Source organism: Prionailurus viverrinus, chromosome X (genome assembly GCF_022837055.1).
Source record: "Prionailurus viverrinus isolate Anna chromosome X, UM_Priviv_1.0, whole genome shotgun sequence".
Lineage (NCBI taxonomy): Eukaryota > Metazoa > Chordata > Mammalia > Carnivora > Felidae > Prionailurus > Prionailurus viverrinus.
The window spans coordinates 32,496,374-32,511,522 of NC_062579.1; the positions used below are offsets into that span (position 1 = coordinate 32,496,374).

The 15,149-nt window shown below is 39.4% G+C and overlaps 1 protein-coding gene and 1 long non-coding RNA gene across 4 annotated transcripts in view; one reads left to right on the plus strand and one right to left on the minus strand.

Moving 5' to 3' along the window:
- The window catches only part of LOC125157948 (uncharacterized), a 58,039-nt gene that overhangs the window by 2,653 nt on the left and 40,237 nt on the right, over positions 1-15,149 (plus strand). Inside the window, exon 2 of the long non-coding RNA XR_007149095.1 lies at positions 11,923-12,107. This is a non-coding gene — a long non-coding RNA (uncharacterized LOC125157948). The remainder of the gene's footprint in view (positions 1-11,922; positions 12,108-15,149) is intronic.
- MED14 (mediator complex subunit 14) overlaps positions 1,206-15,149 on the minus strand; it is a 67,778-nt gene continuing 53,834 nt past the window's right edge. The window contains exons 24-31 of one of the 3 annotated variants that reach the window (XM_047845060.1): positions 14,680-14,811; positions 12,489-12,671; positions 11,337-11,572; positions 9,630-9,809; positions 8,989-9,096; positions 6,676-6,801; positions 6,070-6,262; positions 1,213-3,458 (exon numbers count right to left, since the gene is read on the minus strand). In XM_047845060.1, coding sequence (XP_047701016.1) covers positions 3,385-3,458; positions 6,070-6,262; positions 6,676-6,801; positions 8,989-9,096; positions 9,630-9,809; positions 11,337-11,572; positions 12,489-12,671; positions 14,680-14,811 — 1,232 coding nt within the window. In that variant the 3' untranslated portion in view covers positions 1,213-3,384. Of the gene's footprint in view, positions 3,459-6,069; positions 6,263-6,675; positions 6,802-8,988; positions 9,097-9,629; positions 9,810-11,336; positions 11,573-12,488; positions 12,672-14,679; positions 14,812-15,149 lie in introns of all 3 variants that reach the window. The other 2 variants (XM_047845062.1, XM_047845061.1) reach the window with 2 other exon arrangements.

A 15,149-nucleotide genomic window follows, 5' to 3' on the forward strand; every position in this document is an offset into this window, starting at 1 on the left:
GCCTGACAATAGTAGCTCTCAGTGAATATTAGCTCTTATTTTATATTGATCTAAATGTGCCTTTTCATCAATGTCATATTCCTGGGCAAGGTATTTGAATAAATCACTTGGCCACTTGGAAGTGGAGGCGACTTAAAGAAGATTGTGAGATATGATGTCCTGGGGTTGTGCAGCACAATGCTGTCTGGCCTCTTATTTTCTCTTAATAACCTCGATACTAAATCCATCCAAAGTAAACTTCAAATCATTCCCTTAGACATACTGTCCACTCCCATCAAACGAAATGAAAGAGAAAATTCCACAAGAAGTAGTGAAACACCCATGAACATTTTCCCTTTCCCTTAAGTTTCTGGTAAGTTCTTAAAATTTTCTGTATACTGATTTTAGATCAAGAACACCTGGCAGGGGGGCACGCCTGGGTGGCTCAGTTGGTTAAGTGTCTGACTTTGGCTCAGGTCATGATTTCACAGTTCATGAGTTTGAGCCTAACATCGGGCTCTCTGCTTGTCAGCGTGGAGCCCACTTTGGATCCTCTGTCTCCCTCTCTCTCTGCCCCTCCCTGGTTCATGCTCTCTCCCAAAAATAAACATTAAAAAAAAAAAGAACACTTGGATAATAAATATTAAAGTAAAATATAACAGGTAGTACTTGGAGGGGAAAAATCATGAAAGAAAGGAACTTTTAATAGAGAAACTAGATTCCAAATTATAGCAAAATTATACTTCTTGAAGTTATCAAATTAATCATGGTCCAAAGAATGACTAACAGACTGTTAGTATCCTGTGGCTGAACAAGTTACTGTATTAACTGCAACACCGTTATTAGTGGTATTTACATTCATTATCATGTATATTTTAGTTTCTGCTTGCAGTAGCTGAGGGTAAACTTTCAAACATTAAGGTTCAGCCCCTGTTACTAATAACTTGATATGTTCTGTTGACTTTTTCGCTTTCTTCCTAATTCTGAAAGTATTTCTGTACATTCCAAAACATCATTTCCACAAATGAAAAAAAGAAGGTGGCAGATCAGGACCAATTTCTTCTTTTGAGATCAAGCTAATACTAAACCAGACTATTATCCAAAATATCCCCGTGAAAATTAACTAGAGAGAGTTGGTAGTTCTCTGAAACTTGTATAAATTTATTACCAAAATTACTAAAATCACATTGAAAACACCTTAAAGTTAAGACCCAAACCACCTATCAGAAAAAAAAAAAAAATCACTATAGGCATCCAGTCCCTTTGATTGAACCTGGGTAACAAAAGAGGCAAAGGACATGGTTTGACATGGAACCTAAGATTTGAATGCTAGTATTTTCAAAGCTTTAATAAAGTATATACCGATTCCAAGTCCCAAGCATATCAAAATTCATATCATGGGTTTACTCTTAAGCAGCAAAAGCAAATTCTGCTCACTGAATCCTATCTTTTGATTTGCACAAGGCATTCGGAGATGAGTTATAATCAGGAAAAAAAGTGTCCACTGAATGCATCATGTTTAAAAATACAATTAATGTCTTGAAACCACTTAAAAGGGAGGATACCTGAAAAGCTTACTCTACTTGTAAAATTTGAGACAATATTGTCCTGCAGATAAAAATACATTTCTTGTACATACATGTAGATTTCTACATGAAAGAAAGGACTCAGCTCCAAATAGGAAAGTGCTGACCCTTGATAAAGACATCGTAGATTGCCAAACTGATGTGATTCCCATTATAAGGAGAACTGAAAACTGAAGGATAAAGGTTAAAGGAAGGATAAAGTTCAGTCACCTGCTCCTGAATAGCACAGAGCTTGGCAAGAAGGAGGGGATAAAGGTAGAAGTAAGACACAGAAGAAAGGCAAAGAAGGCCTCAGTTCTGACCAGAAGTGAATGGAGAATCAAGCAAAGTTGAGAACAGATATAACTGCAGTGAGATGTTTGAAACTAGAATTTGGTAGTTGATAGTTAATAGAAGCTCGAATCAACTTAAAGGGGAATTAGAACATCTAAAATTTACTGGAGGGCCAATATTACAGTGACCAGATAATTCAGTGCAGTATTATCATATAAATAAACTTTCCCAAATAACATTTAAGTCACCAGAAGACCTTTGCTTCTGATCACATTCTTTGAAGCTTAAAAAGGTCCCTGACTGGGAGAGAGCACAGTGCTCCAAAAGGAAACTCTGCTGAGATGTGTCAGCACCAGAAACTCCATGTGACCCTGGATGGGCACTGGATCTTGGATTCTTCAAAGTGGGGGGACTGTGCCAGGTTTCTTCCAAGCAAAACATTGTACCGTTTTGGTGACAATGAATTAAGTTGGGATTGTGTAGAATAACCCCAATTTTGGTGGGGGAGGCAAGGGGGAGAGGTTAATAAGCAAGATAAAGAAATGTCACAGAAATTTCATGCAAGGGTAGGACATCCAAGTTCTGTGTTTCCTATTAAATGCTGTATGCAGAAGCATCCTGTAAGCTAAATTTGCCTAACAGAAAAAAGTTCCCGTATCTTCAATGGATGAGAATGACTGCAGTAATTTGGGATCCTTGATCAATATGAACTACTCACTGTCTCTTCTCAAAGACTGGTTCCTTCTTTTTTACCCAAATCCTACACTAAAAGACAACTAAGGTGCAAAATGTTCACCATGGGTCAAGTTAGGAATGTTTGAAGAAAATAAATTAACCTTGAAACAAAGAAGCGGATGTTTTTGGTAAAATTCCAGACATGTATCATTAGAAATTAACTACTGGCCCCACCAGGTGAAAGATGAAGGGAGGCCCTGAGAAGTCTATAGAGCTGATATACACACAAGTGAGTGTCACTGTTTTTTTTTTTTTTTAAACCTAGTTTTATTAAATATTGCTGCTTTGGGATGTGTTTATAACAACTCCCAGAACATTTTCATGTAAGGATTCAAAGCGGGCATATTAAAATACAGCTTCAATATAAAGTTTATCACAGTTTTACAGTATTCAAAAAAGACAGACCTGCCTTAAAAAACAAACAAAAACCAAAAGAAGGACTATTACACCCAAAACATAAGAAAACAATTAAATAAACAAGTTTGGCATTTCCATAACTTTATAGTATAAAACAGAATATTAAATCTATTACTGGCAAGCGGACACTGATGTTTTACCTAGTTTGAAATGTGTCCCATTTAAACACACTATACAAGTTCACTATACAAAAGATTGATGGTCTTTTTGATGAAAGAAGTGCACCCTGAAAATTTTTGCCAGTTTAGAATATTTATCTCTAAAAGTCAAAAAAGTCCTTTTTCTTTTTAAACTGAAGGCTAAATTCAGATTTTTTTTTTTTTTTTTTTTTTTTTTTTTTTTTTTTGCTGTTTTGTCTCATTTGTCAGCCTTCCTGGTTTAAAAACAATAGTGTCTATGGACGCCCACCAGGGGGCAGTGTAAGATTAGCCATTAAATCACGAACAGCTGCAAATATTGTGCATTCACCTGCAACAGAGAAAAATGGTCATTAGCTATTCGCAATACAGGAAAGATGATGTCAACACACCGGTGGGGGTAGGGTTAATTAAATCTAAAAATCAGATTAAATTAAATTTAATTTAAATTTAATCAAATTAAATTAAATCTAAAAATCTAAAATCAGAAAGAACTTTAAGGGTCAAAATAAAAGACTAAATTTTAACTGCACAGATTATAGGGGATTAAGCTTTCGTGTTAAGTATCAAATGATACTTGGTTAGGGTTTTGTTTTCCTCATGGGGAAATTTTGGGTAAGTCCCAGTTAGGTGTGAATGTAGTAAGATAGGCCTAGAGTTTCTCCATAGAAACACTGGAGCATTGGATAAGCCTTTAAAGTTGGGTTTCGAGGCTGCGGACAGTTTGTTTATGCATTTTGAAGCTAATGCAAAGATCTAGTTCATATTTGTGTATCAGCTACAACATCTATGATGTCCTTCTAATGTTGCTTCAAAGACCAGATAAAAATGTCTAACGATAGCACTGTCCAGTAGAACTTTCTGCACTAATGGAAGTATTCTAGATGTGCACTATGGCTAGTGTGACTGAGGAACTGAATTTTAAATTTTATTTCATTTTAATCGGCTTAAATTTAAAAAGCTACATGTGGCCAGTAGTGACAATTATATTGGACAGTGCAGTTCTATGACATATATTGGAGTTTTCTCAAAATTAACGGAAATGATAACTTCTGGAGTTCAACATTAAATTCAATGGAAAAAAAAGTGATTTTTCGTAAAAGCACTTCACTGGGAGGGGAGAAGTAATGGGTTCGGGGGGGGGGGGGGGGCGCTGAAGTATGGCACACCAACAATCCAAAAACAAGACTTGCTTGCGGGTGGAGGGGAGGCTAATCATTCATCCTTTCGATTTCCCCTTTGCTGAAAGAAACCAAAGACCCTGCCTCTTACTTCTTGTGAACATGACATATATTTAGACATAATCAACTGAAACCAGCTGTAAATAATATAAACCAAAAGCTGGCTCCCTGTCCTGGAGCATGGCCTGGTGCTACAGTGGCTACAAGTGAGAGAACCAGGGACCCCAATTGAATAATGAATGGCCTTTTGGCCAAGGGTGGGATGTGCAGTGACCCTGTGCAAGTTACTGCACGCTTCTTTCCAACCGGTACAGAAAGAAAATAAAACCCAAAGTTTGCCCCGTCTAAGGTAGAAATTAAAAAAAGAAAAGAAAAAAAAAAAAAAAAAGAAAGAAAGACAAACACTCCCAAAACATCCCAACAAGTTATATCCTTCTTTTTCCTTTTTAAAAACACATTTTCATTATTGGTAGGTAGAAAAACTTGTTTGATCCCAATAGGATCAAAACATTCTTTCCTCTTAATTGTAAATTCCACAAGACATAATAATGATAATCATCTGCTGGTGAAGGAATGGCGTTATCATCAAAGTTCTACTGGATTGCTACTTTGAAAATTCTTTTAGCTTTAAACTTTGATTTTTAAGGACCTATTTTTAGCTGAAAGAAGAGATAAGTCAAAGGATGAAAGCAGAAAATTGTAAGAAGTAGAAGAAGTATTACGACAAAAGAAGCATACCCTTCTCTACTGCCCAGTTCATTCCTTATAAACTGTGCTTGAGTGAAAACTTGCCGATGTATACAATATGGAGAAATAAATGGCTACAAATAGAATTTCTCCCATGATTCCTGTCTCTAGTAAAATTTTGACACTGTGGTACCTAAAAATGTTTCAGAGAACAACTTTCCCTCATTTAAAAACATAATTCCGTTATCGTACTATTCTGAACAGAAAGCTACACAGGACTTCCTTAATATTAGATATAAGCAAATTTAAATGTAAATTTAATTTCCTGAAAATCAGAAACAAGGAAAATGGAAGAAACGTTCTCTTTGCTGAGCTTTTATGTGTTGTAACCAAAAATTTAGCACTGCCAGGAGGTGTGTGTTAAGTGTAGGCTACTATGGTATCGAAGGGACCTTGTTTATCTGCCAGAAACATTCAGGTTTCCTTGAAAATGTTGTCTGAGAGCTTCCTTGTGCACTTGGTGAAAAGGTTCACTTGCACCCACCTGACACTTATATAAGAAGCCCAAAAAGCAGTGATGCCATTTGTATCAGCTTTTATTCTTCACAAAACATTTAGAAGATACAGAACTTTGAATGATAATATTCTATTCATGATTGAACCATGAAGTATGAGAAACCGACATGCATTTCAACTGGTGATGTACAGAGTGGCAGGTTATCGATGGTAGTAGGGCAGGAATTCACGGCCATGAAAAGTCTATCATCCTAACCTAGGGCTCTGTGGCAATGTGTGCTATGAACACAAGCTTCTGGCATTAGCAGCTGGGTCAGTCCCGATAGTAAATCACTAACGAAAATGAAGTCCAGGCAGCAGAGACATGGACAAAAATGAAGAACCAGTGAGAAAGGAAGAAAGCGACAGGCAGACGTTAAGAGGGCCACAGCAATCAGCGCTCTAGTACTAGGATTGGGGGTGGGGTGGGGAAGGAGGTGGGGTGGGGGAGGAGGAGGAATCTCTCAAAAGAACTCTTAAAACATATATGCAATACAATAGCATGTACCGGTCATGTACCTTGTCGCGGTGGGTTCATCTCTGCAAACCTCTTCAGAATGTTGCTGACCATCATGGGCGCAGCAACAGAAGAGTTCTGCTGTCTGGGAATGTCTGCCTGTTGGGTGGTGCCTGAGGCCATGTCATAAATGATTGGAACTATAATACTAACAGGCTCTTGGGGAGGGACCGATGTTTTCTGAGTTAGTTGAAGCTGAAGACACACAACACATACAAAGAGAATAAAAACGTAGTAAGAAAAAACATTTGCCTAAATTTATCAAGGGTACTATCATGCACTCTATCAGATTAAGTTACCTCAGGCAAAAGAAAATGAAGTAGGACAAGAAAAGTGACAACTGAGTATTACGCTTAAGATACAACGGTGCCACACAATTATCTGGTTCAGTAAATTTCTGTTCTTACTAAAGGAACCAGGATTATGTCAAGTCTAAACTGACAATTAAGGAATCTGAGCCTATGTTTGGCAGCGAAGGGTAATCCTGCAGTTATCCCGAAGTTGTTCTTCTATCCTCGCACGGCTTTTGCCTCAGGGGCTCTGCGCGTGCGCACGCACACACACACACACACACACACACACACACACACACGCTGGATGGTACTTACAAAAAAAAGCATTTTGGATTTCAGCACCACAGCGGGCGTCCCAGGAGGCGCGATCGGTGGTGCACTGGGAGGAATGGTCAGGCAAAACTGAACGTTCCATTTTAGCTGTGTTGCCTGGTCAGGAAACTGTTTTGAAAAGAAATCATGATCAAGTCATATGAACATTTAAAATTATACTCTAGTACAGGAATATGAAAGGTTAGCATTTTATCTTATACTCCATTATTAACAGGACATAAAGATGATAGCAGCCTGTATTATTTCAAAGAAAACGCATCCATAAAGTTACTAAATAAAAGTCAACTCCAGATTTCTGGGATGTGTTCCACTTTCCTTCCCTCCCACTCCATTAATTCCTGAGGCCTGTGTGTTCTGCTTCCTTGGTGGCTCTGACATCTGTTCCCGCCTCTCTATTTTCACTGATGCCACCCAACAAGTTCCAGGGTTCGTGACTTCTCCTGTAGCCCCTAATGGTCCCTTCTGGTGGCTGCCTCTCCCAGTTCCTTCTCCCACTACTGCCAGGCAAATTCCTAGAGCACGGTTCTCATCAAGCTCACAAATGATCAGTGACACACAATGACACATGCTGTTCCCTTCCCCTCCCAGGACCGAGACCCGGCATTCAAGGCCCTTCTTAGCTGGTGCCAACCTAGACTTCCCAGTCTCATTTCCAACCCCTTTCCTAAAACAAACTAGTCAAACTGTCAAACTGTATTAATAATTTTAAATTGTATTCAGTGGTGTCTTTTTTAGCTACATGAATACTTATTCCTTTAAAAACACAAAGGGCATCCTTTTTGACATAAATGTTTCCTATAGGCTATCAGAAAGAACAGAAGCAAATGTTGAGACTATTAGCAAAGGAACACCGCTATCCCAATATTAACAGTAAAACACCAACTGGAAAAAGGAGTGAGGTATTTGGAATTAACCAAAGCAATACTAGAAACATCTGAATGAAAGTGTTGTAAGCTTGGAAAAATATAATCAGCTGCCATCTGAATTTCATCTATATGATACACTTTCACAGGAGAGAAGTGGAATTAGTCTCCCCAGAGAAGACAGTTTTGTTTTTTTTTTTTTTTTTTAATAAATGATATTAGGGCAATTGGGGGCATCAGAAAAAGCTAGATTCACACCTCACATGTGATGGTAAGATATATTTTATTTTATTAAAAAGTTTTTTTAATATTTATTTTTGAGAGAGAGAGACACACACAGAGACAAAGACAGAGAGTGAGTGGGGAATGGGCAGAGAGAGAGGAAGACACAGAATTTGAAGCAGGCTCCAGGCTCTGAGCTGTCAGCACAGAGCCCGACACAGGGCTCAAACCCATGAACTGTGAGATCATGACCTGAGCCAAAGTCAGATGCTTAACTGACTGAGTCACCCAGGTGCCCCAACACTAAGATATATTTTAAATGGAACAAAAATTTAAATAAGTAATTAAAAAAATTAATCTATAACAGTATTAAAAGAAATATTAAAAGAAGCCACGGGAGCACCATCTCAGTATCCAGGAGCAGGAAGAGTGTATTAAATACATTTGCTTTAAATTTTTTTTTAAATCTTTTTATTTTTGAGAGTGAGAGAGACAGAGTGCAAGGAGGGGAGAGGCAGAGAGAGAGGGAGACACAGAATCCGAAGCAGGCTCCAGGCTCTGAGCTGTCAGCACAGAGCCCGATGCGGGGCTTGAACGCACAAACTGCGAGATCATGACCTGAGCTGAAGTCGGACGGTTAACCGACTGAGCCACCCAGGCACCCTTAAATATATTTGCTTTAAAAATTTTTTTTGTGATGTTTATTTTTTGAGAGCGAGAGAGAGCGAGAGAGAGAGCATGAGCAGGGAAGGGACAGAGAGAGAGGGAGACACAGAATCCGAGGCAGGCTCCAAGGCTCTGAGCTGTCAGCCCAGAGCCTGACGCGGGGCTCAAACTCAAAAGCCATGAAATCATGACTTGAGAGCTGAAGTCGGACACTTAACCGACTGAGCCACCCAGGCGCCCCAAATGTATTTGCTTTTAGAAGAGGTACAACTTGGGTTGCCTGTGCGGAGGGAGACTGGATGGCTGTACAGGGATAGATGGGAAATTTTCCACTGTATCATCTTGATCTAAATTCAAAAGATACAGGAAGACTGTATTACTTACTCAAAGATAAAATACAATTCAAGTTAAAAATTAAGAAGAGTTTAAGAGAAAAGCAGAGTACATAAAAAGGGGGGAAACCAATAAACATTGCTCCCACTAACTCCAATCCCTTCAGACAGATCTTGCTATACATAAAAGTGTGTATTTCTCTGTAACTTACCAGCTCTAGCTTCATAATATGCACACAGTCCCTGAGGATGTGTGTAGGAGCTCCTAACAGCTTGGTGAAGGCTATTAAAGTATTGGCTTTAAATGGCGGTCCTGCAACCTATAGGGATAAAGAAAGCAGGTTACTCTGCATTCTACGTCAACTCTTCTCTTTTGTTGATTATACAGGCAGACCTTAGAGACGGGAGTTCAGTTCCAGACTGCAATAAAGCAAGTATCGCAATGAAGCGAGTCGAACGAATCTTCTGGTTTCCCAGACCATATAAAAGTTATGTTTACACCATAGTATAAGTGTGCAATGGTGTTATCTCTAAACAGGGTACACATCTTAATTAAAAAATACTTCACTGCTAAAACATGTTAAGCATCGTCTAAACTTGCAATGAGTCATAATCACTGATCACCATAACAAAAATGAAGAAGTCTGAAATATTGCGAGAATTACCAAAATGCGACAAAGAGACTTGAAGTGACCAAATGCTGTTGGGAAAATGGCCCCAACAGACTTGCTCAGTGCAGGGTTGCCACACATCTTCAATTTGTAAAAAATATACTATCTACGGAACGCAATGAGGTAAAGTGCAATAAAACGAGGTATGCCTGTATGAAAATTACGCGTTAATAAACACATACTCTTGTTTCAAAGAATTTCTCTAAAACTTGAAGTTCATCAGGTTTCCACTGTCCTGCATTTTCAGGTGTCACTTTTAGCTGAAGTGTTTGGTTGGTTTTGGGACTAAGGGCTACTCTGCATTTCAGCGCATCAGTTTTAAACATGATCACTCCAGGTTCGTTGGAGTTTATCAGCTGCAGCTGCAAAACATGAAGGGTGCATCAAGTGAACATGTGAGACAGCATGTAAGAAACAAGAAAATGAAAATGCTGCTGATAAAATGGTTTCAAAGGGAAAACAGCTAAGTTGATACCTGTTCCCAAACAAAAATATCTAGGCAGTGAGCACCACCAGCTGCTAACATCCTCAAGAAAAAAATGTACATGATGTGTCCTTGATGGAAGAACAGAACACAACCTATGGAATAGTTTTGTAAAATAACAACAAACTTGAGCGTGAACTCAGTAGTTAGATCTGTGGATGGACCAATATTATAGAAATATGAGGGTCAAAAGAACATGTTAAATAATTCCAAAGGGATGCAATGTTAGATCTGGACTGGGGTTGGCGATTTTTTCTGTGAAGTAATGGAGAATAATTATCTTCGGCTATATGGTCTCCGTTGCAACCACTCAATGATGCTATTACAGCTGAATTTACAGACAGTATGTAAATTAATGGGTGGGACTGTGTTCCAGTAAAACTTTTATTTACAAAAACAGGTGGTGGATAGGACTTGGCCCCTGGGCCAGTAGTTTATTGACCTCTGCTCTAGCTTAATATATTGATTATGCAGATGAGCAAAATGAAGTTCAAAGAGCTGAAAGCTTACACGGCTCATAAGTGGCAGAGGTAGGGTAGATTACAGATCTCATAATAATCATTTTTTAAAACACTAATTTATTCAACTTACGTTAAAACCTCGATTTTTCAAAACATCTGAATATATAGGTTGCAAATTACCTTGGTGCCATCCATGGAGTAGATATTTTAAACATTCACCATTCTACTTCATTAAAACATACATACATCAACAGTTACCAGTAACTAAAATGTACTGAAAAACACTAAGACATTATGCTAAGGGCTTTCTATGAAATACCTCAAATTTCCACAATTGTTATGAGGTAGGTAAATACCACTATCTACTCTTATCAAAAAGGGGAAGAGATTTGCCCAAGCTTGTACTAGCACGTGGCATGGCCTGTGTACAAACCCAAGTGGCCGGGCTCCAGAACCGGTGCCATCAACCCTGAACTATCTCATAAGGGTTATCACCACAGGACAGAAGTTTTTTCTATAAAAATTTTACCTCAATTCAATCGTCCATGTATTGAAAAAGTTTTCCACTTTGTGATCATAAATAATTTTAGTTCAGTGGAGAAGCCAATTCCAGAGGGCAAATAGTCACTTGTATGCTAGTCTCTCCAGAGCCAGATCTTGGATACGTTTGTCCTATGACATTGTAGGGACCTTGTGGGACCTATCCCCAGATCCATGTTAGCCACAGCAGAGCAAACGTAAAATGCAGGAATATGTTAATGTAAGAATGGAAAATAAAATAGTGGAGTGCATTTTTAACACCAGAGCAAGGTGAAAAACATAGTTCTAAACAAGCTAGTTAAAGGAGGTGAAGGAATATCAATTTCATTCAGATCCTGTTCTGTGGGGCAGCTTAGCACCCGCCTTCGACAATCACCACTTTTGAGTTCACTAGGTACCCGTACCGTTTCTTGTTGAATAATTCTTTGAAGGTGTCGTCTCATGATGACGGATCCAAGGAATCTCTCGAGTGGAGAACAAAGGTAACTACCTGCCAGGCCAGGCACAAGGCCTGGTGTTGGAGAGGGCAGCAGTAAAATGTTCAAGGCACTGTGAGTGAGGATGGTAGGTATGGAGGCTGCCCAGGAGCGCTGAGGTAGTTTACGAGGTGGAGGCATGTTTGTTGGCAAAGTCTGGGAACCTGTGGGAAGGAAAACACGTCATTTCATTTACAAATCACACTGTCTCGTTCTGTTTCGCTTTTATTATAAATCTTTGATGTTCTAAAGCAACCCATACTGTTCATCACTCCTTGTGTATAACAATCATATTAGCTTCCTGTTAGCAAAATGGTCAGACTTATTCTCCCCATAGCTAGGTCCATTGCAAACTGGCTTTGTAGCAAGTCTTTCAAGGGATGGAGTCTACTTTACCTGGTACTCTGGGCTGGCCCTGTGACTTGCTCACTTACAGAATGTGGTAGAAGGGACATGGTGGCAGCAACAAACCTAGGGTTCCACTCACGTTTCTGAAACCCTGTCCACCCATCAGGTCAACAAGCCTGTGTTCGAGTATGAGACCACATGGAACAGAGGAAGCCACACCAACTGGGACCACTTTAAGCCAGTCAGGCCCCAGCCAACCCAGGAGCTGACCACAGAAGCGTGAGTGAGCAAAACAGAGTCTGGAAAACTTGCCCAGCTTGGCTTAGCCCGAAATCACCAAGCTACACAATGGTGAGTTAATACAAGATTGTTTTAAGTCATGAAGTGTTACATGGCAAAGCTAACTAACGTATGTGTACAATTTTTCTCTTCTGTGTTAACTTGCATAACCTTATCAGTTAACTTTAGGTGTCTTTTAAGGTCTAGTAGCTAAGTTAGTAACAGAACAAAGGGGGTCAACCTCACAAGATTTCTGGAGGAGACTTTTCTTTCTTACGTTTTGCTTAACTTTGCAAACTATTGTTAACCAATTTACTAAGTGGATAAAAGTTTAAGTTATTAAGTATCCCCATTTAACAAGTAGGTCATGGCTTTCAAATGTGAGGATGGAAAAAAAATAGGTCATTTGGAGGTTAGACTAAAAATGAACACAAAAATGGTGATGACACTCACTTGTTCCAGCTCGAGGGGAATGAGAAGCATCTGGAACCGGAGAATGTAGTGATGGGTTGGCTGGTGACATTCCAGGCATGCGCGTTGCTGGTGAGGGGCCAGACACTTGAGGAGACCCTGGCCAGTTCCCGGCTCTTCCACTTGGTGACACCATAGTGTATGGAGAACTAGGGTCCAGGGTTCCTGTAAACAAGTAAACAGATGGTTTTCAAAACCTGTATTTTAATAACTGAGAAGTACTTGACAGCACTGAAACACTCAACACTTTACAAGGTGACTGCTTTATTTTTTCTTTTGCTATTTCACTGAAGTATGATGCTTCTTAACATGATACAAAATTAGAAAAATACAGACCGAGGCAGGATAAAATTTACCTTCACCCAAGCTTCAACATGGACATTGTGTAACAACCTACTATTTTCAAAGCCTATTTGCAACCATGTTTGAAAATATTGAGCAAAAAAATCTCAAAGCTCATCTAAGGGCAGAAATCTACTTTTCAAGTAACACTGACAAATTACATTTTCATTCTACTCAACGCTGAGGACAGGAAAATTTTGTTTTATTTACTAAAGGCTACACTGAGAAATGAACCAAGAATCAAGTTTGTTTGTTTGTTTTTTTTTTTTTTTCCAACATTTTTTTATTTATTTTTGGGACAGAGAGAGACAGAGCATGAACGGGGGAGGGGCAGAGAGAGAGGGAGACACAGATTCGGAAACAGGCTCCAGGCTCCGAGCCATCAGCCCAGAGCCTGACGCGGGGCTCGAACTCACGGACCGCGAGATCGTGACCTGGCTGAAGTCGGACGCTCAACCGACTGCGCCACCCAGGCGCCCCAAGAATCAAGTTTTGAAAGCAGCAACTTCCTGAACAATTTGATATTTAAATTTCATCCTGCAGATACCGTTAACATATTATATATACACCCCTCCGTAACCAAACGACAAACTGAGAAAACACTTTTACCATGTATCAGAGGAGAGTAGACGGTCCCAATTTCAAGTCTTATAAATAGTTCAGAAAAAAACACAAGAATATATAGGCAGGGCATAAAATGAGAAATACCAAAGATCCATGGGGGGCAGGGGGAAGGTTCAATTTCATTAATAATCCAAGAAACTTTCACCTATCAAAATGACTTAGATTTTTGAAAATCATTAATACCCTGTGTTGGCAACGATGCAGGAAAACAGATACTCTTGTTTGATGCTAGAGGAAATTGACATAGCCTTTCAGGTGAGCAATTTGCAGTATGCTTCAAAAGCCTTAGAATTTCTCAAACCCTTTGAAACAGCAATTCCACTTCTAGTAACTAACCTAAGGAAATAATTAGGTGAGCAGAGATGATACCATTTTTAGTTGTAAAAAAAAAAAAAAAAAAAGGAAACATTCTAAACATATGATAGGAGGACAGTTACATTACAGTATGCCAAGACAAGGGAATACTATGAAGTCATTTAGTATGACGATGTAGAGTTTTTACTGACAGAAATGTTCCTACAAATATTAACAGTAGAGAGTAAAACCACAGATGCTACATAGCTGTAATTAACTGGGAAAGTTCTTCATGTTGTGATTTGGCATGGCATTAGAATAAAATAAATGAAAAAAGTAAGGCACTGAAGAGTGTTGTCATGAGTGTAAAAGAGAAGGGGAGAGTACACTTACAGGTATCTGCTTCTGTACGCATAAAACACCTCTGCAAGAACACATGAAAAATTAATAACACTAAATGCCTCTGGGAAGAGGAACTAGGTGGTTGGTGGCATAGAAACCCTTTACTGGCTACCTCTTCTTTGTGTGAACCAATTCAAAATAGATTATTTTTAGTTAAAAAGTTAGAAAATCCAAGTCTCAATACATATGGTACAGTCCCAACTATCGGGGGAGGTGTCTGAGGGGAGAGACAAGCAGACAGGTGGAGGGCAACAGAGATGCAAGCAGGCAGGCAAGCAGGGGGTGCGTGACGGGAAGAGCAAGGCAGAGCGAGGGAGAGAGAGACAGAGGGTTCAAAGCAGAGAGGCCAACTGGTAGGTCTCTGCGTGGTGGGATTAGGACAAATTCATTCTTTTGCCATTTCCCCAATAAACAGAGTGCTACTTTTGCAATACGAAAATAATTTATTTAACAAAACAACGACTTTCACGTCAAACTCTTATGCTATCGCGATTTCCATGTACAGACTCACCATGTGGACTAGCAAAACTGGCCCCTGGTCCTATTGAGATTCCATGCGAGGATGGGGGAGGAGTTGGAACAAATGACGCTGGTGAAGGGGCTCTCAAAGCCCCACTGGGGGAGCTGGCGGCATGCAGATTCCCTAATGAAGGAAAATAATTATAGATGATCTTGCAGGACACATATTATGTCCTGGCCGAGGACCTCAAGTTAAGACTCTCTCAACAGACTAAAGAAATAAGTAGTAAAGCTCCCATAAATAGCATAAAGAAAATCTGGAATGATTTTGTTATCGAACGAGAGAGAGACAGAGAGACAGAGAGACAGAGAGACAGAGAGACAGAGAGAGAGAGAGAGAGAGAGAGAGAGAGAGATATCAATTCCCTGGGGCCCAAATTCTAGCCCTTATATTGACTGAGTTCTACAAAAATATCCAGTGTACTTTTTTTTATTGGCTCATTCATTCAGCACGTGGGCATG